The sequence below is a fragment of the Marmota marmota genome, unplaced genomic scaffold (assembly GCF_001458135.2).
Source record: "Marmota marmota marmota unplaced genomic scaffold, marMar, whole genome shotgun sequence".
Classification (NCBI taxonomy): Eukaryota; Metazoa; Chordata; class Mammalia; order Rodentia; family Sciuridae; genus Marmota; species Marmota marmota.
Window position 1 is genome coordinate 4,182,741 of NW_025999853.1, and position 26,697 is coordinate 4,209,437.

At 49.9% G+C, this 26,697-nt stretch overlaps 1 protein-coding gene across 10 annotated transcripts in view; it reads left to right on the forward strand.

Moving 5' to 3' along the window:
- The window catches only part of Large1 (LARGE xylosyl- and glucuronyltransferase 1), a 487,150-nt gene extending 461,827 nt beyond the window's left edge, over positions 1–25,323 (forward strand). For all 10 annotated transcript variants that reach the window (XM_048802422.1, XM_048802409.1, XM_048802417.1 and 7 more), the window contains 4 exons: positions 118–396; positions 15,690–15,836; positions 20,936–21,131; positions 23,832–25,323. In XM_048802422.1, coding sequence (XP_048658379.1) covers positions 118–396; positions 15,690–15,836; positions 20,936–21,131; positions 23,832–24,029 — 820 coding nt within the window. In that variant the 3' untranslated portion in view covers positions 24,030–25,323. The remainder of the gene's footprint in view (positions 1–117; positions 397–15,689; positions 15,837–20,935; positions 21,132–23,831) is intronic.
- The last annotated feature ends 1,374 nt before the right edge of the window (positions 25,324–26,697 follow it).

Here is a 26,697-nt window from a genome sequence, read left to right on the forward strand (position 1 = left end):
TTCAGATTTGCAGCTGATGGTCCGCCTGTGGGTGGATGGAGGTGGAGGCCCACAGGAGGCCTGCAGATGATTCAGGGATGGGCCAGGTCCTCACACCCGCCTCCCTTTCTCTTCCAGGCTCCAGATGCTGGAGGCCATCTGCAAGCACTGGGAGGGACCCATCAGTCTGGCCCTCTACCTGTCGGATGCTGAGGCCCAGCAGTTCCTCCGCTACGCCCAGGGCTCCGAGGTGCTCATGAGCCGCCACAACGTGGGCTACCACATTGTGTACAAGGAGGGCCAGTTCTACCCTGTGAACCTCCTGCGCAACGTGGCCATGAAGCACATCAGCACCCCCTACACGTTCCTGTCGGACATCGACTTCCTGCCCATGTACGGGCTCTATGAGTACCTCAGGTAAGGACCTGCTGGGCCGGCACTGCCCACTCTGCTCCTGGAGCTGGAAGGCTTGTAGGGTCGTGCGGGGCCGGAACAGAAGCCCCTTAGGATCCTGCTCTAGTCAAGTGCTTTCATAGGTGGGGCAGCTGAGGTCAAGAACGGGGTACGGCCTGCCTGGTCACCCAGAGGTAGAACTCCTGCCTGCCAGGTGTGGGAGATCCAGGAGGCGGTTGTCCCGGGGAACAGCCTGGAGCCCGAGTTTGCATGATGAAGTGTCAGTTGGGTCTAGGAAGCATCCTGTCTCCCATCTAATGCTCTTTCTATAGCATCTCTGAAAACACACTGTCCCTCTTCCAATTTTGGATCAGACAGCCTTCATGTAACCGTTCTAAAAAGATCACTGCCTATTCTTTAAAACAAATCTAAGTGATAATGATGCCTAACATCAATTGAAGTGCTTGCCGGGTGCCAGAAGCTGTTCTGAGTGCCTGACAAGTCGGATCTCACCCCCCCACCCCCCACCCTGCCGCAAACCCTGCCTCAGGTAGAACAAGACTAAGCCACTGGCCCAAGGTGACACAAGAGCGAAGGGGCAGCTGGGGTCAGAACCTAGACCCTGACTGGACCCATGTGCCTAATCATCTCGAGGCCGTCTCTGGATCTCCAATGTCCTTTTCTAACTGTCCCCACCCAGAAGGACAAACGTCCAGCCGCTGGAGAAAGCCGTGACGGAGAGCTGCTTGGCTGTGGTGACGAGTGGCATTTATTACATAATAACAAACAGCATGAACTGAAAGACACTACAATTCATATAGCCCAAGGTACAGATGCACCAACCACAGTTTTAAAGAATCCGCCTCTCCCTACTGTCATTCTTCAGTGTGCGTTACCTCCACTACCAGGGCAGTGCTTGCCTGGCTCCTAGGTACCATGAGGTGGTTTGCATCTCTTATCTTGTTGGATCCAAAAGCATGCATACCTCCCCCATTTTCTAGGGGTAGCAGTGAGGCTCAGAGAGGCCAAATCCCCTGCTCAAGTCCAAGGGTTGTGTCAGGATTTGAACCAGGGTCTGTCGGATTCCAGGTTTGAAGGCCGTGTTGCTGCTCTGGGGTTTCTGACTGTCCAAAACAATGTGATTTGGCAGGATGTGATTTCTTTCTCTCTTTTTCTCTGGCCTGCCCTCCTTCCATCCATCTCTGTCTCTCTTTCCCTGTCCCTCCCAACCCCTTCCTGTCTCTGTGCCTCTCTCTTAAAAGTTCTCCAACATTCTTTAAACCTTTTGTGCTTCAGCCGAAGCACGGGTTTCACATCAGCAGCCTCCCTGCCCTGCTCTCTCCAGAGCAAGGAAGGCAGCCTGTGTCCAGCCACTGGATTGGGTTTATTTCCAGGGTCATGTTGGGGTTTCATAGCATCAGCCCCTCTTGTGAGCAGGGAGGAGCCCCTCTCGGGCTCTTTGATAATAGCAGAGTGGGCAGCACCCGGACATCTTGGAGGCAGGCAGGTGGAGCACAGAGCTCTGTGAACCGGGACCCCTGACTGTACCAGGCTCTTAAGCAATGGAGTTTTTCCCCAACTCAGGCTCCTGCTGGGACTCTGAATCCCTGTGTGTGGGTTGAGGGTGCCCCCATGTGGTCACCTCTGTTGCTGCAGCTTCTGAAACCTCCAGATTCCAGAGATGGAAGGAACAGATACGTGGGAGAAGAGTGTGGCCCAATACCACCAACACCCCCCACCCCCGACCTGGACCCATCAAAGAGAGGCTTTTAGGACTGGACCCTGCCCATCACCACTTTCTAGGCTCTTCTTAAGAAGCACCTGGAAGCCTTCACTCGGATGAGTTGAAAGGGAACAGGCCCCATTCCATCAACACTGTGGTCTTGACTCTCCAAGGGCTGTTTTATGACTTTGCCTCATGGGCATCATGTTTAAAAACACGTATACAAGAGCAGACATGTATGTTTGCCCCTTGGGCTTTACTGATCCGAGACCCTAACTGATGATCAACATCTTATTCAATTTGAGGTAATTAATATTGCCTTTTAATTAACATTTTTGCTTAATGCAGAATTGCTGGAGGTTGCAGTTCGGCCACCTTATCCCAGGTGCCTGTGGTTCCCCTCAGGGGGTTTGAAATACTGCAAATTGCTCCTAGATTCAATTATTGTCTAAGCAGACCTCCCAAGAATACTGAGCACAACCTAGTAGGGAGACCATAGACTCTCCACTGCCATATGGAATTCCTGCTCCAGGGGACCAGGACTGAAGTTAGGCAGTCCTGCAGAGGACCTGGGAATCTGCATTTCCACATAAGACTTTTAATATCAGCAACTTACTAAAAATAAGTTTTTAATGCTGCTAAGCCAGACCATACATGTCCCCAGGCTGCAGTGAACCTGCCCCCCCGCTCCTCCAGGCCACCAGTCTGTGACCTCTGACTTGGACATTCCCTAGGCACTGAATTTAAGGAAACAGTAAGGGACATGATTCTATCAGAAGCCCTAAATAAGCATCTACTCTCCATTTCCTTTGAAGGCCACTATATTGACTGGTAATTGGCTTGGGAAGAATTTTTTCTAGTATTTGGGAAGGATTTATTTCTGATCCATATATTATCAGTAGATATATCCCGACAACAGCAGAATTATATCACTGGTTGGGGATGAGGTTAGGGATGCTGTTAGCTATGGTGCTCAGGGGGGCCAGCAGATCCCCTAATTGACTGACTTCTTCAGCACTGATATCTGACAAAACGCTAGACCCAGATTTTGTGAAGATATGACTAACAAAAATGATGGTTACAATGAATTGAGCTTTGACCAAGTGCCGGAAGCTTGGTTTCCATCGCCTGTACTCTGATACTTCTCTATGCAGTGGTCACCAAACCAAGGCCCCAGAAAGCTTAGTCTTATTGTGAGAGGAAACCGTGGACTTCTGTCTACCCAGCCTGCGCAGAAGGAGCCAGATCACTCTCAAACCCCACAATACGGAGCAGGCTAACCAGCAGCCCTCTGGCTGCACCCCCAGACACTTGCTCATGTCACCCTTCTTGAGGTCCTCCCTGGTTTCCAAAAAAAGTTCAGCATCGTAGCTCTCTGAGCGGTTGCCTAGCAACCAGCTAATATTTCAGCAAAAACAAACAGTTCAATCGGAAAATAATGAAATCAGCTCTATTCAGGGACAGAGCTACAGAATTTCACTAAAATCTCTCTTCCACGCCTTCTCCCATTTCTGCTAACGAATGAGCTTGTAGACGTGCGGCTCGCACTTCTGTTTATAGAAATGTCCACTGGAGTTCAGCGGGTGTGGCCAAATCACACAGACCTGCATTTGAACCCAGATCCTCGATACTTTCCAAGAATGTGATGTGGGGCACTTCTGACCCGCCTTTTCTCAATTAATCCAGGAGCTGGTAATAGCCTCTTGCAGGGTCAGTGCTCAACAGCTAGTTTTCTGTCACACGGCTTCTTCACAGCACTTAGTATTGGACTCCTTTTCCAGGCCCCAGTACCTACCCTTGTAAACTGCCCGCCACCTTCCAAACAGCCGAGGTAACTGCATGGAACCATTTGACATTTTCACTCCCTGGAATGAGAACTATATACAAATGGCCCCTGACCTATGACAGCTCAGTGTACATTTTTTTTTAACTCTACAAGGTTGCAAAAACAGTATGCAGTCAGTAAAAACCTTGCTGCACGTTTTGAATTTCAGTCTTTTCCAGGAGGAGTGATGCACAGTCTGCTTCTCTCTCCTGATTCTGGGGGGACCACGAGCTGCAGCCCCCAGTTATAAGGGGAACCACCAGTCTCCTCAGTGTGCTGTGTGGCTACGCTATGACATCCAGGACGCTAGGTGTAGAGAATGTATTTTCCACTTTCCACATTTCAACTCATATTGGGGTCTGTCAGGTCGTAACGCCATCGTAAATGCTCCTTACTCAGCATTGACTTGGCCTTGGGAATGGTACTTGACATCCCTCACTTATCGTATCTGTGAGATGGGGATAATACTGTTTCTTCCCTCATGGAGACTTGGAAAGCACCTAGCAGTTCCCAGAACATTCTTCTTTCCATGAGCAGCCATTGCCTCCCTGTGATGGCCACGCACTGTTCTGGGCCATGGAACAGTGGACAGAACAGTGGACAGAAGGGCAACAATAATGCTATTGTTCTCATCACCATTAGAGATGCAGAGATAAAAGATACAGGACCCCAGTCTAACAGCAGATGGCCCAATGCGGCCAGGTGGGACAGGTCTCAGGAAGAGCTGCTAGTTGAGATCGAGCTTGAAGATCACTGGTTCAAATGTCATGAGACACATTTGAGGGTCACTGAAGCCACTGGTGTGGTTGAAGTTCCAGAATGACAGGGATATCAGGAATGGGACATCTCAGCCAAGAGTAACCTCAACCATGGACTGGAGCACATTTCTAGCCTCTTCCACCTGCAGAATCCTCATCTCTGATCAGTGCTTTAAAGCTTCAAGAGTCTCTGCTATCCACGCTGATTCTGTTTTTTAGGGGACACACGTGCCACACTGGCAGGGATGGTGTTGCACAGTGTTTCTGTAAGAACAACGAATCAGTTTTATTCTGTGCTAGGCAGGAGGGCATCTGGCCAACCCCCATTCACATTTTCCCAGGCACATGATGGCTGCTCCGTCAATTCTTAAGTGAGTGCAAAAATGTGAACAAGGCCAGGTGGAAGTGGCACCAAGTGAGATTTACTGGCTGCCTTCCAAGAGACATTACCAGGTGGCCTTTCCTTTGGTTACTTTGTTATTTTAATTCTGCTATATCTGTGGCATTTAACGTTTATTGAGCACTTACTATGTGCCAAGCACTGTGATAAGCACTTTTGTGTGTATTTTATCATTTAACATTACCACGGTTCATTTTACACAAGAGGATGTTCATGCTAGGCCTCACGTTCAAGGGCGCAGCACCACTAAGTAGGCACCTGGCTTGCTCTGGGCTCATCCAGAGGTGTCTGTGCCTAGCCTCCTGGTGGGCCCATGTCCCACTTCACCCTGGTGGCCATCATCGTCATCACAGCTTGCCTTTACCAGGGATAGCCTGAGCATCTGGGAACTCTCTTAACCTTTATACGAGAGGTTCCATGTTATCCTTATGAAAATCCACAGCACGCAGACACTGATGTTTACCCCGACTCAGAGGAGAAAACTGTGGCTCAAAGTTGTAACTTGCTCAAGGGTTCAAGCTGGTAGGTGTCCAGATGGGATAGGAATCCAGGCGATCTGTCCCCGAGCAACCCTCCTGTCACCTCCCGTGACCTACAGGCTGCGTTGAACATTGCTGGTGCTTAGGGTGCTTCCTGGGATGTACTAGTTCCTCGTGTAAACACTGGACAGAGGGGGCATTTAGTAGGGTGTTGAGCATTGCGTGAGGTGAGGAGACAGAGTCTACAGCACAGAGCTGGAAACTCGGGCAAGTGCTCAAAAAAATTGCAACTCGTACTGTTATTTCTGAAATTTGCCCCCAAAAGCTTATTCTTAGTTCCTCCTTCTCGCCTTCCCCTCTCTGACTCACAGGTTCTGCCTCTGGCTAAGTTCAAGCCATCTATTTAGAAACCAGATCTTACAGGGGCCAGGAAGCCCCTCCTGCTCACAGGGGACTGTGCCCCTGTCTGCCCTCATCTGCTGCATGCCTATTTTGCAGTTACCCCCTCTGTGGGAAGCCTCCCTCACTTATGAGTCTTACCTGTTGTCCCCAAGTACCTCCCGAGTCCTGGCTGCCAGCTCATCTCCTAGGCAACTCTCCCAGTAGCTGAGCAAACTCTTACCTGGCCTCCACGTTTGAGGGTGTGAAGGAGGATGAGGAGGCTGTGCCGAGTCCTGCCTCCACAGTCCCCTGCACAGACAATAGGCACAACCCCGCTCTGCGCCTTCCTTCCTCTGCCTCTGGATTCCCGCCCTGAGGTGGGTTGCTGGGGCCTCAAAGGTGTGGTGCAGAAGGTTCCCACCATACTGGGGGGAGCCGTGCTTAGATCAAGCAGCACTGAAGCTGGGCAGAGCGCCAGCTACAGGGGACAGCTAGAGACAAGGGGCCTCCCAGCATCTCTCTCTCTCTCTCTCTCTCTCTCTCTCTCTCTCTCTCTCTCTCACACACACACACACACACGCTGCACACACCCTTCATGGGCCACCTGCTCCCTGGCTCGGTTTGCACCACACACAGGCCTTGTGCCAAGAGGGACCTGAAATCAAAATACTATGGCTGCATCTCAGCCCCAGGTCTCAGGTTTCTCCTCAAACAAGGATGACCCAACCCTGTCCCTCTATGCCCCATGAAAATCATGGAGGACATGAAGCCACAGCCATCTAGAGAGGACCCAGGAAGGAAGAAGCAAAAGTTTCCAAGTGCCCCCGTGGAGCAGCCTCTGTGTGAGGCTCTGGACCAGTGCTACCTCTATGTGACAACCTAGTCAAAGACGCATGCTTTTATTCTCGTTATACAAGTGAGAAGATTAAAACATAGATCCTTTCCCCAAGGTCATTTGGATTCAAGTGGCAGAATACACTCTCAACTCAGGTCTCTGTCATTCCCAAAGAGCCCTCTCCACAGTGCCGTCCCCCGCCCCCCGCGCAGTGTGTGGCGGTTGCGTTCAGTGCCTTCATCCCCTGTACTCTGACTGAGTCCTTCATGTGTGCCTGGCACCGTGCAAGAGCTAAAACATTACCATGGCCGAGGCTGGTCCCCAGCTACAAGCCCAGCAGGGCTGATAGATAATGAGTAGGTGGCCATCATCAGTGACACAGTGGTCCTAGCTGAGCAAGCAGGCTGTGGCTATTGCCTGCTCCCTGCATTCTTTGCTAACCACTCTCCCACCAGCTCCCTTGATCTTGAAGTTCAAGACATTGACTGCTTCTGTTGCAGGGTTGGAAAAACAGACAGGAGTCCCCACATTTGACAACCTTGGCCGAGTAGATGTGTGATTGTCAGTCTTTCCCAGTTCATTCTAAACTGGTGCTGTCCTTATTACTGTCATTGTTATTGTCATGTGATGGTGGTACCTGCCCACTGCTCAGTGGTTACTAATGTACTCAGCCCTCTGAGCTTTGCATCTTCATCAGTCAACTGAGAACACTAGTACCAACGTCATAGGTTGCCCTGATGTTTAATCAGTGATGCAAATGCTGTGCTGAGCTTAGTGCTTCGTCCAAATACACTGAAGCACTTATTTTTGTTTACTGATCAGCTACAATATTCTTTAGCAGTTATTACCGTTTATCAATCACTTACATTATACCAGGCCTGCTTTTGGAGATTCAGTTCTGCTGAATGTCATATGCTTCCATATTGCCAGAGTTCTGCAAATACTGGAACACTTTCTCCTGACTGGCTAAGCCCTGCTTCTGGTCAGAGCACAGCTCTGGGTGCCCTAGGTCTCCGGCTCCCTCTCTCACCACACTTAGAGCTCCATTCTGAGGTTATATCTATTCTTTCCCCTCGGTACCTAATGTCTCGGTACCTAATGTCTCTTCTTTAATATTCATTAGTTAAGGAATATATTATCTTACTTAGTTCTCTTAATAGCCAAGTCCATAAAGTATTATTATCAAGATAAGGAAACAAAAGCCCAGAGAGTTAAGAAAATTGCCCCTGATTATGCAATTACCCAAGTGGTGAAGTCGAGATAGAATCTACATCATCTGATTTAAAACATCACACTCTTGGTCTCATGGTTCAGCCCCCCTTCAAACCGGCCTCCCCTGGGGAGACATTCAGCCCTGGTGTGTTGAAAATCATGTCAGTCGGCTTCTCGTGAAACAGTGGACTCTATGGTCACACTTCCATGTGGCAGCCATGGAGCTGCAGTTGAAGAGCAGCTGCCTTGGTGCGGGGCAGGGTCTTGGCGGCTGCTGCCCCTGGCCATCCTGCCTGCTCCTTGCCTGCCAGCGCCCCCACTCACTCACAGTACCGGCCCCGCCCCCAGCTGCTTGAGATCGTCCCTGATATAGACAGAGCCAGGCAGGAGGTCCTTTCCAACCCTTTTGTTCCTGTTGAAACATGACTGTGCTTTCTCCTTTCCCTGGACCTGAGAAGCAGGCTCCTTTTCTAACTGCATTTTCCTGGAGATGGCATCCAGTTGAGTTTGTGACACTTAAGCCCACATCAGAGGAAGAATCTGTTTCCAGGAACAGGGAGCAGAGTAGAATGTGTGAGAGCAGAGAGGTGGGAATTGGGTTGTTCGTCCTTTGGTAGGAACTGGCGAGTGACTCAAATCCTATTTGCAGGTAAGTTGTGCTCATTCTTGAGACTCCTGGAGGGGTCTAATAGGCAGGCATGCGTCCTTCTAGCTTTATGAAAGGGCTAGGCATTGGTCGTGGGGTGTTACTTATTTTCTCCTCTAGGAACCACAAAAGCTAATTTCCTCCACCCTGGGTCACTTAAAATGAAACTATTTTTTTTTTTTAACAAAAGAGATACTTGTTACAACTTAGCTGCATGATTTTGCCATAGATGAGTCCCCAAGTCCTACTTCTGCCATGGTAGCCAGGCCTACATCTCGCCACCAGTGTGCATTCAGGATGGGGGATGAGGCGATGGCTTGGGGTCCGGGTTCTGTTCCTAAGTAGCTCTCCAATCCTGCCCTTGTGTGACTTGCTGCATTTCTGCAGAGCTAGAGGGATGCCAGTCTGGACAGCATCGCCATCACACCCACCCTTTCCAGGTCTTGGTGGGTGTTCCCAGTGCTCCTCCGGGTGCCACTAATCAAAAGCAAAGCCACAGATGACTCCACACTGCCCAAGTCAACGTCAGTCACCACCTCTCGTTGTACTTGACCTCTCGGCAGCACCTCACTGCTGCTGATGCCTCATGGATACACATCTTTTCTTTTCCCTCTTGATGTGTGAGTGGCCATGAGCCATGGAGTGTGCGTGGTCTCCAGGAGGCAAGGAGGCAGATTTCTGGGGTTAGACCTTAGGCATCTTTGGAGGAAGGGGTGTTCTGCCTACCTTCGGGGAAAAGCCTGCGGTGCTCCCCCCCTTCCTCTCTGCCCCCATGTCCAGTACCCTCCCTACTCCTCGTTCTGAGCTTGCCACTGTAGCCTCCGTGCTGTCCCTTGAGCACACTCCAGCTTCACAGTGAGGTCTGCTGCACCTGGAAAACTCTGACCCCAGACAACACATGACCTGCTCCCCACCTGCTCCGCAGAGGAGCTCACATCTCTCCTTCGTGAGGCCAGCCCTGACCACTCGTCGCCCACTCCCCACCTCAGGCACTCCTAAGCCCCTTCCACAGCTCCATTCTCCCCCCCATACACACACACTGTCACTTTCCAACGTACTACAATACTCACCCACTGTGCTGGCTTCCTATGTGTCTCCCCTCACACACTAGGAGGTACGCGCCCTGAGGGCAGGAACAGGTACACAGACAGCCCTGGGCATTGTGGAAAGAGCAAGTAACTGAACAAGAACAAAGTGGCAGAATCGGCTCTTGGCGGGACCTCTTAGGCAGCGGGCAAGGCCAGGATTGGTGTCACCATTGTAACCCTGGGCCGCCGGTGTGAGAGGAGGGGAAGCAATTATAACAAAGCCTGGTGTGTGCTGTGTATTATCATCTGCCAGGCTCTGTTAAGGCCCTTTCCACCAAGAATCCATCTCCCCACAGACGCCCTCAAGGATTAACACTGTGATCACCACCCGGTCTCCCAGAACCAGAGACCGCAGAACCAAGAGGGCACGTTGGTAGCCAGGGTGCCCATCACGCTCCAGGGCCCACGGTCTCTTCCTCACCGTGACTCAGAGAGGTGATGTTTTAGTCAGAGTTTTTGCCGCTGTGACTAAACAACCCGACCAGAGCAACTGTAGAGGAGGAAAGGTTTCTTTGAGGGCTCGCGGTTTCAGAGGTCTCAGTCCCTAGACAGCAGGCCCCATCCTCAGGCCTGGAGGTGAGGCAGGACCTCATGGCAGGAGAGTGTGGTGGAGGGACACAGCTCACATCAGGGTGATCAGGAAACAGAGAGAGAGAGTCTCCACTTGCCAGATACAAATATATACCCCACAGGCACGCCCCATTCCCTGTCCTCCAGCTCACCTGCCCACCTCCAGTTAGCACTCAGCGAGTCCCATCAGGCGGGTAACCACTGATTGGGTTAAGGCTCTCACAACCCAGTCACTTCTCCTCTGAACCGTCTTGCACTGTCTCGCACGTGAGCTCCTGGGGGACACCTCACATCCAAACCCTGACAGGCGAGGTCCCAGGAAGCGCACTGTGGCTGTTGCCTGTCTCCTCTTCATGCCAGGGCCCTGGGCTGTTTCCCTGGTTACAGACCCTGCCTGCAGGCAGAGGACAAAGTTAAAAAGACAGGCAGAGGGAGGAGAGTGTGTGAGGCCAATTGCCAGGGTCTGTCTGGGGTCTGGTACCCGAGCGCTGGGGAAGCCCGTCCAGCGGGCAGGCCGCCCTTCCCTGCCATTTCCCGGGCTTATAGTGAGCCCCGCGGGAGGTTGCGACCTCACAGCCTCTACTCATTCACTGGGCTTAGGAAGCCTCTGGACTCACTCGTGGTGCCCTCTGCCCATCAGCTCTACGGGAGAGGGGCAGGAACCCCTGGCACACTCAAGTGAGTTGGGAGAAAGGGGCCGAGGGAATGTGAGACACCCCAGAGGAGCTTCAGGGCTCGGCAGATGAGCTCTCCCAGCACATGGTTTCCCTGCCGGCAGCCACCCCGCACTGGAAGAGGTAAATCTACTGTGTTGAAAACCTGGGTTGTTTTGGACATGAAGAAAGATTCAGAAGGCTGGCGGGAGATGAAGGTCCAATCCTCTGTTTTCATAGATGAGCAGCCAGCAAGCCAAAAACTGTCCTGCTGCAAGGAGTGTGTTACCTTTCTGACTGTCCCCTGCCTGCGCCCATTCTCTCGCCCTGAGCCCACCAGCCCACTGAGCTGCAAAAGGGGAAGAGGACGCATTGCTAATCTAAGTCAGGCTCTGCATGAGGCTCTAGAACCCTGCCCGCCAGAGCTAGCGTCGGCATCTTCACTTGTGGGTGAGGAACCTGTGACTAGAAGGCTGTTCAGTGTGCCCAAGGTCAGAAGAAAGAGGGGCAGCTGGGCTCCTAGACACTTATGTGTGGGTGCTCCCCGTCTTCTCAGCAGGGTCCCCCGGTGCTCGGGTAGATGAGCCTGAGTTCCTCAGCCCAAAACGTGGCCATAGGTTTATGAATGATTTTGCAGGGATTTTTTTTTAAATATTAGCAAGAATTCCTTAAGGCAGACACTCTATGTTACTACTATTAGTGTAAAGTGATTTATATTTTGGAATGAAGAAAATTTACATATATTTATCAAGAGTTAAAAATTATTAATCCATAGAGATTTCTTTCCTCTTGACTACTCTGCCCCTTCTCTCTCCACATTGGGCAAGGATCTTGAACAAGAAGCAAGGCAGTGTATCAGCCAGGGTCCTCCAGAGAAATAGAACCAATGGGAGAGATAGAGACACAGAGAGATCTAGAGATATGGATGGATGGATGGATTGAAAAAGATACAGAGGGTCTAAGGAATTGGTTCACATACTTGTGAGTGTTGGCAGGTCTGGAATCCATAGAGCAGATCAGCAGGTGAGAAATGCAGGAAGAATTTCTGTGTTAAACTCCTGAGGCTGAGTTCCTTCTCTTTGTCTGTCTCTCTGTATTTTTATTCTGTATTTATTTTATATTTTTCCATATTTTAATCAACGCATTATAATTATGAATAATGGTGGGCTTCGTTGTTTCATACATGTGTGTGCAGATGATATAACATTATACTTTTTTCCATGAAAGCTCAGTATTTGTCTTATCCCTTTAGCTAACTGACAGCCTTATCAAGGGTAATCTTTCCTTAAAGTAGTTGTAGATGTTCTTTGCGCCTACAAAGTATCTTCCCTGTGACATCTAGGCTAATGTTTGGCTAACACCAGACACAGTACCCTAGTCCAGTGGACATATAAAACGAACCATCGTAAGCAGCAGTTGTGAGTTCTGTGCTCTGTTCGGGCTGGGCTTGGCCCCAGGCACTGCCACATACACTCTGCTATTCCTCATCAACATGCTCTACACGTGCACAAACTCTGGGACCCAGATTGGTTACAGTGACTTGCCCAGGAGGCCATCTCTGATAGAGTCAAACCTGGCTTCCAGGATTTTCTGATTACCACTCCACAAGACTGCCTTCCAAAAGCTTCAGTGTGAAGAATTTAGATTCAGCAATAGAAGATAGAAGTGTCACTCAGCTTATCAGGACTGGACCTGGAACTCAGGTCTCCTGGCTCCCAAGCCCGCCTTCTTGCACACCATAGCACCCCCTGGCTTCCAGAAAATTCACAGTCCCTGCAGACTAATGCTGGCAGCACATTGTTCACCCCAGGCCAGCAGGTCCCAGCCGAGGCAGGATGTTCCAACCGTGCATGCTGCAGAGGGACCCCAGCTGTCTTTACCTCCTCAATAAACAGATGTGCTCAGAGTCTGGGCCCTGCAGCCACTTTATTGCTGAGACAGCCTCATAATGAGATACTTTCAGGGCGTCAATATCAAAACCTCCTTGAATGGAGCCTGAAATGGACCTATCTGGTGACAAATCCATCTTTGTGGCAGTTTGCATTTCAGGGAGATTAAAGGGAATTTGCAGAAAGTCCTCCAGAATCTGATGCTGTCCATGCAGAGGGAAATAAGGCTGGCGAGGGCTCCATCTGTAAGGCCTGCTGCTCTCCAGGTCTATTTACTCTGGATATTGCAGAATATCGATTAGGGTTGTTTCATTGCAAGGAACAGAAACCAATGCAAGGTAGTTTAATTAAAATAAAAAGAAGTTAAAGGAAAAGAAACAAAAAATTGGGTGGTACATCTTATGGAATCAAAGTAGGATTTGGAAAAACAATACAGAAGCATGAAATTAACCAGGGCAGTTCTAGGCCTCTGCAGAAGAAGTTCCAAAGCCCTCAGTGCCCTGACAGAGCGCAAGTCGGCTGTAAAGTTTCCCAGTTTCTATTTCTGTGTATATTTCCAAGGGTGAGAACTAGACTCATTCAGCTTGTGTCATGTGTCTACCCCTAAACAGCCTGCCCTGGCCAGGGGTGCAGGGATCCAGGCAGAGCTCTGTGAGTTGTTCCTAAGTGTACTGGCCACAATAAAAGGGTCAATTATTTTTTTTAATCAGGACACTCCCAAAAATGGCTGCTGGAATAACTGTGTTTGTAATATTAATTATTTGAGGCTTACATGGGTAGAAGACCTGGTATTTAGAGATCTCTGTACCTATCGTATGCATGTGTGCATATATTTTTCCCTAATGAACCCCTTTATAATTCAGCCCTCTCAGTCTCCAACTCAATTTCCGTTGCATCATATCTTAAAATCACCAGCTGCAGATGCAATCTTGTGCCCCAATTTAGAGATACTTATCCTCAGGCTTTTAACATATTAAGTCATTTAGACAAGATGCAAACACCACCCCAGCTGAGGACAGCTGTTTGTTACCCTGTATCTCTAAGGACCAAGCACATAGTAGGTGCTCAGTATTTGCTAAATGAGTAGCAACCATCCACCAATATAGGGACACTTTCTTCCATGCCCTGAGGTCCCAGGGGCTTTGCCATCTTGACCCAAGAATATAATTTTTTTTGACTCATGTCCCATCCTTACCACCTGGACTCAGTAGGTAAGGTCCACATTTCCTAGGGAACAGGTAAAGGGCCACAGCTCTGCCATATGTAGTATAAGTTGGATATAAAAGAGATGCCGCCTTGACCCTAGATGCCCCATCGTGGAGGAGGGAATCGTGAGTGTTTGAAAACTGACATCATTGTTCAGACAGACAAAGCAAGCCAGGACAGGCTGACTCACAACTCTGGCCCTCACACTGGCTAAGTATAGCTCACCCCCATTCTCTCTCACTGCCATCCTTACAGATCTCCTCTGAAATAATAACACGAGGACTGTACATCACCTGGTATAGAGTTGACTTCAGCATAAGAATAAAAAATGAACTAGAAATGACATTCCAAGGGTTCCAAATGAGCCTCCAGTTCATCTCTCCAGCTACCTCTTCTCCAAAGGGAGCTGGTAAGAACCTTAACCCAGAGTGGCTTCAGAAGACATTCTGACCTGGTCCACATTCCCCCTCATTGTTCCTTGACACCAAGCCTGGCCAATGTCCTTCTTGGTCTGTGTTTCTGTTCTGTGCCACACTGAACTGGGGCAGCGTAATTACTGATAGTAGGACTAGTCTTTGCAGATCAGCCTTAGTCCCTGTTCATACAAAGGCTCAAAGTTTTGTTCAGTGGCGTGACCTTAGTAATACAGCAATAAGCTCTTATAGGCTACGGGGAGGGAGGGTGCTTCTTCCGGTATTTTTCAAAATGTCTTCGAGTACTTATTATTTCCCCAAGGGAGGCTGCTTGCTCTCTTTTGGTGATTAACACAGTGATAATGGCATTGAGACTCAGAAGTCAGTGGTCTGAGCAGGAAAGTGGAATGACGTACCACATTCGTAGCCAACAGAGATCATAAAGATCAAGGTAGGGAGTAATGACAGTCTCCATGCCTGCCCTGCACCTGGTGTGCCAAGCAGTGTCGTCACCTTGCTCACAGGACCTCCAGGAGGCAGACACTATTGCCACCATTCTGGAGGAACCCAAGGTAGGGAAAAGCTAAATGACTTGGCCAGGATGGCAAGACTCATTAAGTGGCATTACCAGGATTCAAATCCAGTCTGTGCTCACTCAAAGCATCATGCCGGGTGGCCCTCCCTGAGCTGCGGTTCCCTTTCCAAGGATGGCCACAGAGCTGGAGAAGAGCAGACAAATCCAGAGGTCAGGAGCATCTCCAGGGAGCAGAGCCGAAGGCTGGGTGTGAGACAGGAGCTAATGAGAGATTGCAGAACTCTTCCCCGGCACATGGCGGACCAGAGCTCTGACATGCCTGGCTGGGTGCTGGCTGTTTAGGGACAGTCAGGGTCCGGGGGCACAAGTCTGGCTCCTTTCAAGACGCAGGGTCCAGACTGTTCTTCTGGTTGAGAAGTCACAGGCTGGTAAATCTCTTGCCAGGTTTGTGGCCACCTGCTCTTTGGTGGCCAGTGGGAGGAGGGGTAGAAAGTCCTGTGAGCCCTTCTGCTGCTCCTGACTCTGGAAGGAGCACCCCGCAAGTGTGCAGGAGGCTGCCCCAGGCCTTCCTCTTGGGTTCCCTGTGCAGCATTTGGGAAGCTGCCCAGCCTCTCGGGACCATTCACCACCAACCCTCACAAGGGAAGGACTTTGGCCTGGAATCACAGACACCCGCTCTTTCTCTGCCCACCCCCTCTTTCCAGGAAGTCTGTCATCCAGCTTGACCTCGCCAATACCAAGAAAGCGATGATTGTCCCCGCCTTTGAGACACTGCGCTACCGGCTGTCTTTCCCCAAGTCCAAAGCAGAGTTGCTGTCAATGCTGGACATGGGGACCCTCTTCACATTCAGGTAAGTGGCCCTCACTGCTATCCTCTGGGGTGCCTAAAGGACTTCTCTCCTGGGAAACCCAGACACCAAAGCTGTTAACCCAGAAGTTGGTGGGGGTAATATGCATTGGTCCATTGGAAGGCAAAAATAAAGCCAGTGTCCTTGCAACCCCCCACCCTGGCCAATGCACATAGTTTGCATTGTACATGGACGACAGGTGTGTGTCTAGGTGGACGGGCATGTTTAGGTCAGAAGGCCAGTCATGCTTCTTTTCATGTTTTTCTAAACTGATCTCAGACCCCTTCTCCATCTCCTGACCTGAATTCTCCTTGGGGCATTCCCTCTCTGGGTAAACGGTTTCATTCTGTGAGCAGCCTGGGTGTTCCCTTTTTCTTTTTGGTGTGAGTGGTCTGTTTTCTAAGCCCTTTGGGACTGTGATGAGCACCAGAGTTGCACAGACCCCCTTCAGGAGCTGACTTTCCTGCTGCCCAAGTGACAGCTGCAAACAAAACCCTCATTTCCTAGGACCTATGTCCTGCAGGGACCTGGCAGGGAGCTACCCTGCTTCACATCCAGAAGGCCCCAGGAGGCTCGGCAACTGCACAGGTGCAAATGGGTTCTGGCTCTGGAGCACAGGCCTGGGCAGCATGATGTGTGACAGTGGGGGACAGGGGAGTAGGAGTCCCGCTGGGTCTCTTGATTGAGCAGTCAGAGGAGAGCTGTGCTTCAGCCTGCTTTCTGTTAAAGTGAATCCTCGAAACAATGTAGGAATGGTCAGCACTTCCTTGGAGTTCAAAAGCATACAGCTCTAGGCAGTCTGAATTGTCGTGCAAAGACTGTAGTCATAGCAACTTAGGTTTTCATCTCATACAGCTTCTAGAAGTTTCTAAAGGTTTCCTCCAACTATTTTGTGAAAATAACTCCATCAAGTAGGATGTCCATTCAGCAGTTTAGAAATTACCGGTTTTGTACGTTTTATGGAATGGAGAGGCCCTGGAGGTACCAGGACCCCACCCCATCCTTTGTCCTCCATCCAGAATTCTAGAAAACAACCTAGAAGGGCTAATTCCCCCCAAACCACTGCTTTCCAGAAATAATACCAACTGCCATTTGTTGAGTGCTTTGCATGAACCGGGCTCTGTGATCAGCCCATTTAATCCTCAGAACAAACCCGAGGTAGATACCGGAAAGAAACAAATAGACCCTGAGGTTCTGAGAGGTCAAATAATTTGCCCATTGAAAAGCAGCCAGGAAATGTCAGAGCCAGGATTCAGCCCGGCCTGAGGGACCACTGAACCTGTGCTCTTCACTGACCCAGCACCGGGCTGCTGAGTCCTGACTGCTCACACAAAGCCACATTTGAAGCTGCAGAGTAAAAACCTACTCCTGGAAATTTGAGACCAAGCCTTCATCTGAGGCCCCTGCAGTTGCCATAACCTGGTGGCTGAACACCTGGCAAGTTTCCAAGATGTTCTTCCTTCCATCTCTAACCCCAGGTGCTTTGAGAAATCATTTCAAAGCCATGTCCGTGGGCGTGAGAGCTGGGGTCCGGCCTGCTGTGTCCGTGATTACTGCTCCCGCTAACAGCTTGTAAGCCACCATGCCAAGTGCTAAATTACAGACCTTCCCTCCGAGAGATTACTTTTGTCACCTGCTCTCCAAGTAATGAACACTTAAGCCTCTGAGCAGCTGAAAGCAACTCCCGGCCACACCTGGACACCCCTCCACGTCCTCTTGGGGTGTGGCTCTCGGAGCAAGGACCCTGGGAAAGTAGCATCTCATCGCCTGGGTCCTTGTTAGAAATGCAGAGTCTCAAGCTCCAGCCAGAAGCCAGAATCAGAAACCCTGGAACTGGAACTGACCTTCCCCGTGTCTCTGACGTGTACCTGAGCTTCAGAACCTCTGCTCAAAGTGTCCCAAATCGCTTTCAACAGCGTCCTGTGAGGTGTAGCCAGGAAACAGCCATCTGAGCCCTGTTCTGGAGGCTACCTGATGTGGCTGGTCTCCGTCCCAGCCATGCCCTGACGTCCAGTGTCTGTTGGACTGACAGCAGGTTCCTGGGGGCAGTTTTCAAGCTGTGGCTTGCTTTAATGGCAGGTTAATTGTAACGTCCCTGCATCCTGTTCGGCCCAGCCTTTCAGCAAGCTGTCAGCGTTCCAGACTGAGCAGCTTCTCTCTGCTCAGCCAGACGAAGGGAACTGACCCATCCCTGCCCTTCCCTTCTCTCTTTTGTGTATTGTAATAATCCCAGAATTTAGATTCGAAAGATGGAGAACAAACAAAACGTTCATCAGTACACTGATAACACAGACAGCGAGACCACTGTGGACTGACATCCTATTCAGGAGGCGAATGAGGAAAAATAATGAGAATGTTCTCAGTTTTCAAGGAATCACCTCGCATCAGACACTGCCCTTTGTTCTTTATGTGAATTAATTCACTTAATCACCAGGGATTATGATTTCCTTGTTTACCAAGACAAGGCAACAAAGGTGCAGGGGAGTTATCCTGTGGACACCTGCTGAATGACAGAATGCACACCCACGACCAGCATTCTAAACCATTTTGTTAAACTGCCTTTAGGGAGCTAGTATATTTTGAATGTCTCTGGCCAGCTCTCTGCCAAGTTCTTCCCATCATCTCAATTCAACAAGATAGGTGTTGTTTACCCCAGCTGACACAAGAAGAAACCAAAGCCTAGTTAAAGTATTTTGTTATGCAAGATCCTCAGCTCCTGAGTGGTAGAGGTGGGATTTGAACCTTGGCCCAAAGACTCGACTGTGCTGTGTTTGGAACCTATAGGCTCCTGGCGGTCACCCATGCTGGGCAGATTCTGTCCAAGGCACTAAGTGTCAAGAGTAGCTGTTCCAAAAAAATGACAAGTAGAAAATCAGCTATTTGTGGGCGTAGCTTTTGGCTGAGGCTCGTGATTGACAGCTGTCACAATATTCTTTTTCACACTCCACTAAAGTAGCATTACTCAGCCTTTTTCCAGTTAAGTGACTGGTTTTGGTGGACAACGCTGCAGTGATCGGGCTGGGGGTCAAGGTCCTGCCTTCCCCAGCCTGCCTGTCTCATCCAGCAGCGCATCTTATGAAAACCCACCTATTGGTCAGTGCCCATTCAGCCACACTGAGGGCTGGATGACAGTACAGTGTCGGTAAGGGACGAGCAAATGAAGGGAGCAGTCGCGTTCTGTCATTAGAGCACGCCCTGCCACCCTCAGCCTGTACAGAGCCTTCCCTAAGGAGATGACACCCAGCACTTCCTGTTCCTTTCTCCTGCAGCTCCTCTGTCAGGTTCCCACCCTCCATTCTGTCTCCCCTGCAACCGCCAGAGCTATGTGTGGAGTGTTCCTATCCCACTCCACACTCCTGTCTTGTGTACCCCACGAGTTTTAGGTTCCTCACTTGTTCACTCCATTATTCAATTTGAGTGCAACCATTGAGTGCTTGTTCCATTGTCCAGAGAACGCAGGGAATGGTGACGTACAAAGACTGTTTTCCAAAAGTGGGTCAGAGTGCCAGTCTTGAGCTTGAATCCCAGCTCCACCACTGTACAATTTATAACCTGATGTTGGGTAAGTTGTAAGAATTAAAAATCTGTATGGGCCAGGTGCAGCAATACATGCCTGTAATCCCAGTGGCTCAGAGCTATAGAGGAGGATTACAAATTCAAGGCCAGCCTCAGCAACTTAGTGAGGCTCTAAGCACTTATCAAGAACCTGTCTCAATTTTAAAAATGAAAAAAAAAGGGAGGGGTGCTAGGGCTGTGTCTCAGTGGTTAAGCACCTCTGGGTTCGATTCCTGGTACAAAACAAAAATAAAAACAAAAAAATACACACACACACACACATACACACACACACACGCTACGTGCATATTTTTAAAAATAGTTCTAATACATAGGGTTAATAAATACTAGCTTCTTGCCATTGTTATATGGTGATATTCATTTTCTATGCTGTAGAACAAAGCACCACAAATATAGCAGCTTAAAACAGTACAGATTTGTGGCCTCACTGTCTGTGGAGTCTGTGGTCCAGACCCAGAGAGTTGGCAAAGCCACAGTTCTCCAGCCCACATGCTGCCCTTCCCAGCTCTGGGGCTGCTGGTGCAATTCCTTCCCTTGTGTGCAGGCTGAGGTCCCTGTGCTTCTGCTAGCTGCTGGCCCGTCACCCCTCTCAGCTCCTGGAATCTAGTCCTCTGTCCTGTGGCCCCATAGAACCCTCTGCTCTCAGCAGGGCTCCTCCTTCTACATCAAGACCTGAAGGTTCGTGTGATCTAGTCAGACCCACCTCCATAACCTCCTGTTTAATTAATCCAGGGCCACTCAATTAATAACCTTAACTATGTCTACAAAACTCCCTTTTGCTGTATAATATAACATAATCACAGGAGTGGTGTCCTACTCATAGGTTATGCCCCAGAGAGTCACCAGTAGGAATAATTGCAGTTGTCAACGAGATCAACCTGTAGTTGGTTCCACAGAAATGAGAGAGCTCCCAGGAGCTCACTAACCTTTTCACAGGGAACATCTCATTATTGAAGGATGTGGACAACCAATGGTATCAGTCTCCTGGGGCTGCTATGACAAAATCCTTAAAACTAGGTGGCTTCACATGACAGAAATTTGTTTTCTCACAATTCTAGAAGCCAAAAGACCAAAGTCAAAGTATCTACAGGTTCATGCTTTTCCCAAAGGCTCTAGGGAAGACCCCTTCCTTGCTTCTCTCTGCTTCCTTCCGGTGGTTGTGGGCAGTCCTTGACACCCCTTCATCTGCAGACAGGTCCCTCAGTCTAATCTCTACCTCCATCTTCCCATAGTAGAGTTCCAGAGTGTGTTCCAGAGTGTGTCTGAGTCCAGATTTTCCTCTTCTTATAAGGACACCAGCCATTGGATTAGGGTGGGCCCTAATCTTGACCTCATCCTGACTTGACTATATCTGCAGAGAACCTATTTCCAAGTAGGTCACATTTCCAGGCCCTGGGTCAGGATGTGAGCATGGTTCTGCAGGGATGCAGCAGCCCACCTATTAGTATCTCTTCTTCCCTCAAATCAGCCAGTTCTGGAAAGGCCTCTTCCTTCCCTTCACCCAGGGCTTTCCTCTGTGTGCCCAGGTACCACGTCTGGACAAAAGGCCACGCACCCACAAACTTTGCCAAGTGGCGGACCGCCACCACGCCTTACCGGGTTGAGTGGGAGGCTGACTTCGAGCCGTACGTGGTGGTGCGACAGGACTGCCCTGAGTATGACCGGAGGTTTGTGGGCTTTGGCTGGAACAAGGTGGCTCACATCATGGAACTGGATGCACAGGTGAGAACAGCGTCCGCAGGTGCTGGGGCTGGGGACAGAGGCTTGGATCTCACAGCTGAAGGGTGACCTGGGGAGAGAAAACAGGGTCTGAAGAGGGAGCAAGATGTGTTCAGGACCCAGAGTGAGAACCTGGCAGTGCTGGTCCTCAGGCTGTGGTTCTCAAGCCATTGCTTTCTTCCACCCTTGTACGAGAGTCAGGTTCCTGATACTGCTCAGCACTCAGCCTCTGAGTCGCAGAAGGGACACAGAGAATCCTAAGGGTTCCATGTATTTGGCACTAAGTTCACCACAGGCACGGCTCACCTTTAACTAAAAGAGTGGTGATTTTTAGGCAACATTTAGTCTTTTTAAAAATATTTTTAAAAACTTTTTTAGTGGCAGCCACATCAGTGTATATAGCAGCTCAATTCACAGTAGCTAAACTATGTAACCACCCTAGGTGTCCTTCGATAGATGAATGGATAAAGAAAATGTGGTATATACATTCAATGGAATATTACTCAGTTTTAAAGAAGAATGAAATCATGGCATTCACTGGTAAATGGATGGCGCTGGAGAATATCATGCTAAGCAAAATAAGCCCATCCCAAAAAACCAAAGGCTGAATATTTTCTCTAATATATGGATGCTAATTCAGAGTAAGGAGGATGGCACTAATTACTTTAGATTAGGCACTAATTACTTTAGATTTAGTAAGGAGGATGGCACTAGTTACTTTAGATTAGGTAGAAAGAAATGAAGGGAAGGGATGTGGGGATAGGAAGGACAGTAGAATGAAACAGACATCATTACTCTATGCATATATGTGACTGCATGACCAATGTGATTCTGCAACATGTCACTCAGAAAAATGAGAAATTATATCCCTTCTATGTATGATATATCAAAGTGCATACATGCCTTCTATTGACATGTATAACTAATTAAAACATTTTAAAATTTTAAAAATATTTAAAAAATGGAAAGCAAAAAAAAATTCTTTAGTTGTAGTTGGACACAATACCTTTAATTAATCAATTAATTTATTTCTGTGTGTGCTGAGGATCAAACCCAGGGTCCCACACATGCCAGGCAAACGGTCTACCACTGAGCCCCAGCCCCAGCCCTAGTTTTGAAACCCTTCATTTATTCAGCTAATGCTCACTGAGCACCTGCTTCAAAAGAAGTCTTTTGCAAATTTTAATAAACAAGAAACAAGGGTTCTGCACAGGGCCAGAGAGTAAATATTTCGGGCTTTGTCCCCTTTGCTACTGCTCAGCTCTGCCACAGTAGTTCAGTTGTAGATGGTCTCTAGACAAAGGGGCGAGGCTGCGTTAGCACAACCTGTAAATGTGAGAAAGCCAGCAACAACCAGGAGCTCTGGTCGAGTCAGGAGAGGATGCCTGAGTGTCCCAGCCCCCATCTTTTCTCTCTGTGCAGTTCCCCAGGGTAACTATTCCTTAGCAAGACCATCCCAGATTTGGGAAAAGTACAGATTGGATGCTCCGTGTTGGCCCTCCATGAGCTTCACCATGGGGACTTCGCAATGGTTCCACTGTGTTTAAGAGCAGTCCCAGGTGACTGAGAACCACTGGGCCTGAGAACCGCTGGTGTCAGAAGAAAGTGCTAGAACAGCATCCGTATTGCACGACAGAAAGCTGTTCTCATAGCACCCGATGGGAGCCCAGAGCTGCCCGCGGGCTGCAACGTGGTGTCAGCCTCAACTGGTGCTTGAAAGAATGGTGGTCTAGCGTCCAGCCAGGTCGTGAGGTGAACCGGTTCAAAGAAAGCTCATCTTGCGGTACTTTGTTTCTGCAGCTTAGCAGAATAGTGTTAAACATTCTCCTTCCTTTGCCGGGAACACATCAGACATGATTTTACCCTTTCCGTGACTTAATGGGGGCACACCTGACATGTCACAGAGCTGCGCCCAGGGGGCTATCGGTCCTCTCAGGGCGCTCCGTCCCTGTGCCCCAGACACAGCCAGGCTGGGCGAGTTCTCGCGTTTTCTCTTCGCGGTTTCTTCCACCCCTTCCTTGCTCGGCTGTCAGTGTTGCTGCCTCGGTGTTCCACCTGGGATGGGTGCCGTCCCCTGTCCCCAGTTGACCTCTCTGGGTTTATCCTCCTCTGCTCTGAGCTGGGGAAACAGATGACCAGGATCAGGAGTAAGAGGCGGAGGGAGGGCGTGCTGCGTTCCCTGGGAGTTACGTGTCCTAAATTTGTGTCACCAATTTTGGCTCTTTGGAGGCAGGCCTTTTATTTTTGGACTGAGTTTTTATCTGGGTTCTGCCAGGTCGAGGACACTCTGTAACGACAGGGCTCGTAGGAAGGAGGAGTCAGGGACAGCTTTGTCCTTGAAAAGCTTCAGTCCTGTGCCGTGTTTGTTTTTATTTCTTCTTTTTTTTATGTCCCCTCTTTTGAGCTGAGCTGTGGATGTCAGTCGTTGGGACAAGAGACCGTCCCATTTTGCCTCATCCTAGAGCGACCACGTGGGTGTGCGCTCACGTCTGTCAGGGCCTTTGAGGGTCCTGGGGGCCAGCTCAGCGCTGTCCCTACAGTGGTGCATCCAGGCAGATGTTATTACTTCCACCTTGATGATGAGCAGCCCAAGGCTCAGATCGGCCAAGTACCTGTGGGGGTCAGGCTGTCCCCGTGCCGCCTCCTGTCCCCCAGGTGGTTGATGAACTCGGCGTCACCCTCTGCCCTTCTCTTTCTCTCCAGGAATATGAGTTCATCGTGCTGCCCAACGCCTACATGATCCACATGCCCCACGCCCCCAGCTTCGACATCACCAAGTTCCGTTCCAACAAGCAATACCGCATCTGTCTCAAAACCCTGAAGGAAGAGTTTCAGCAGGACATGTCCCGCCGCTATGGCTTTGCCGCCCTGAAATATCTCACGGCCGAGAACAACAGCTAGCACCGAGAGGCCACCGCTAGGGAGAGACATGCCACAGGGGACGAGCCACTGGCTGTTTGGGGCCCAGCCTTCAAAGTCAAAATTGAGCTTTTTGGGGTTTCATTTTTCTTTGTCCCTTTGGCCCTGCCGAGCTGCTCTCGCTGCAGAGATCTTGACAGGGACGCAGCCAGCTGCAGAGAGTTTGGCATTCCCAGGGCGTAGAATTCTCAGGCCTGGCAACACAAGTCTCCTCAAGAAGGGACCTAGAGGGGTGAGCGAGGAAGGGGTTATCATCTTATCACAAAGCCACAAACCAAGTCAGGGCTTCCAGATATTCTTATGGCTTTTTAATAGTCATGGGTCCCCTCGTAGCTGGAGGTGGGGAGTCAGAGTGCTGGGGATTACTCATCCCGGGAAATAAGAGCACGTCATCTCGTCCTTCAGAGGAGACCTTCCTGACCCTGCAGCGTAGTTCGGCACCCAAGGGGAGGGGTAACCAAGGATTGGAGCTAGCCATTGGGAAGAACCCCATGGGGACACCGGATACGGAGGGGCCTGGAGTTGGGCTGGTCGATTCTTTATCCTCAAAGTCACTCTTGTTTTCTTTTGATTTGCTTTAGTTTGGGGGATTAAGTTTATTTTTTGGTCCCGGAATCCAAACTAGAAAATCTGGTCCTCTCAGGCTCTAAAGGAAAGTCAACTGCCTCAACCAACGTCCCCTGTCAGCAGTGGCCCAATGAGGAGGACAGGAATCTCCAGCGACTATTCACACCTGGGTAGCTGGCGCTCCTCACCCGAGGGCCCCCTCTCCAGGACCCAGGGCTGCAATGGGGACTGCAGAGACACAGCTCCTGGCGTGCAGTCACGTTTCTTTGGGCAGCGGCTGGGTCATGAGGAAAGGGCTTTGAAGGAACCGTTTCCGTGCACACAGAAGGGACAACCCTCTCAGGCCTTCAGAAGAACTCGAGGCATTCCCGGGTGCCCGATTCTGAAGACTCGTGTGACCCTGGGGGAGGCCCCCGGGAAAAGGATGGAGCTGGGGTTCCTCTGTTCCTGCCCTCTTCCCTGTGGAGGGGAAGAGGTGGCGACCTGAGTCTCCCCTGGGGACCTGTCCAGGGGGGCAGGCACCTTCACCGTTCCACAGATCGAGGAGACACTGGACTTTTTACCCGTTTTCTTTACTCTTCAGTATTAATGTTGTGTTTACACTGATGAGAACACACGAGTGGACGCCCTGCCCTGCGCTGGGCTGTTTGTATGGCCTTGCCATGTGACCAGGGAAAGCAGCACTCAATAAAGGAAAGTACTGACTGTTTCTCCCCCGCTCCCTCCGCTCCTGTAGGAAGCTGCAGAGACACCCCCACAGGGTGAGCTCGAAAGGCAGCTTGAACTTCAGCCTTTCTTTTCTCTCCTTGCCTGAGGTTAGGTCTCACTTTACCCTCTAACCCTCAAGCCATTTCCAAACTCTCCATTTAGCTTCTGTTCTCACCACAGAAGTCTGGGGTTTTATTGCACCCCATGTGCAAATCGTGGGAATCACTAGAAAAACGAACTTCATGGGTCCCATGGTCCTGCCAGTCACACATCCCTGATTTTGAGACCACTGCCTGTGTTACCTGCTCAGGTGGAGGTGAACCTGAGCCTTCAAGCAGAAATGGGAAAACTTCAGTTAGGACTAATTCTCACACAGTTGTGGATAAATCTACATCTGTCTGTAGATACAGATAGAGAGCGAGAAACAGCATTCACGATTACAGAAGTAATCCATGCGCACTGTGAAGAGTCAGACAGTACCCAAAAGCATTCAAAACACATTCAAGTCCAAGTTCTTTGGTGATGTGCTGGGGCCAGCCCCTGAAGGCCACAAGGATGTCTGTGTGCTTCTCTCTCCACTTCACTTCTTGGTGATCTCCCCCACCAAGCGCTGCTGGAGAAATATTCATAAGCAGCACCCACTGCCTCTTGCCTTCTCCTGTACGTGCGCGCGCACACACACACACACACACACACACACACACACACACACTTCTCTTCCTTCCCTAGAGAGGCCCATGTGAGCAGATATACTTTGAATTAATCATTACCAGCTACTTGAGCCAAGTTGAAAATCAGTTGGTCATGCCAGTTCCTTGGTGTTAAAAATCAATTTTTAATTCCCTAAAGCTTTTTTTTTTTTTTTTTTAATTTGTCCTGGCACTTGAATCATGCTCGGCCACCTTGCTTTCGCTTGCATTTTTATGGGCATAGCTAGTGACCATAAAATTTGTCCTCCAAACTGGGTCACTTCTAAGAACGAAAGAAGGTGCTAATTACTTTTGAGATGATGGGTATAAATGGGGAGATGAGGAAGCCTCGTTCACACGGAATGTACTAGAAGCAGAAAATGACACTCCCCACCAACAGGAGAAAATCTCATTTCCTCCAAAGAAAGACAGGTGCCTGATGCTATAAACCAATCCCAGTGACTGGAGTTCAGTCGTTGGCTGGTGTGTAGGTTCACGTGGAGGCCGCCAGAGGTCTGCGGAGCCAACCACACGAATTCCCAGAACTTGCAGTGGGAGCAGTCACTCTGCCAGCTCCAGCTCATGTGTGGGGGACAGCCACCATTTGGGCAGAGGATGCTATTCCTTGGTATCAGTTCCCTGGGGTAAAACAAACAGGATCACAATCCTGTCTTGGCTTTCTGCTG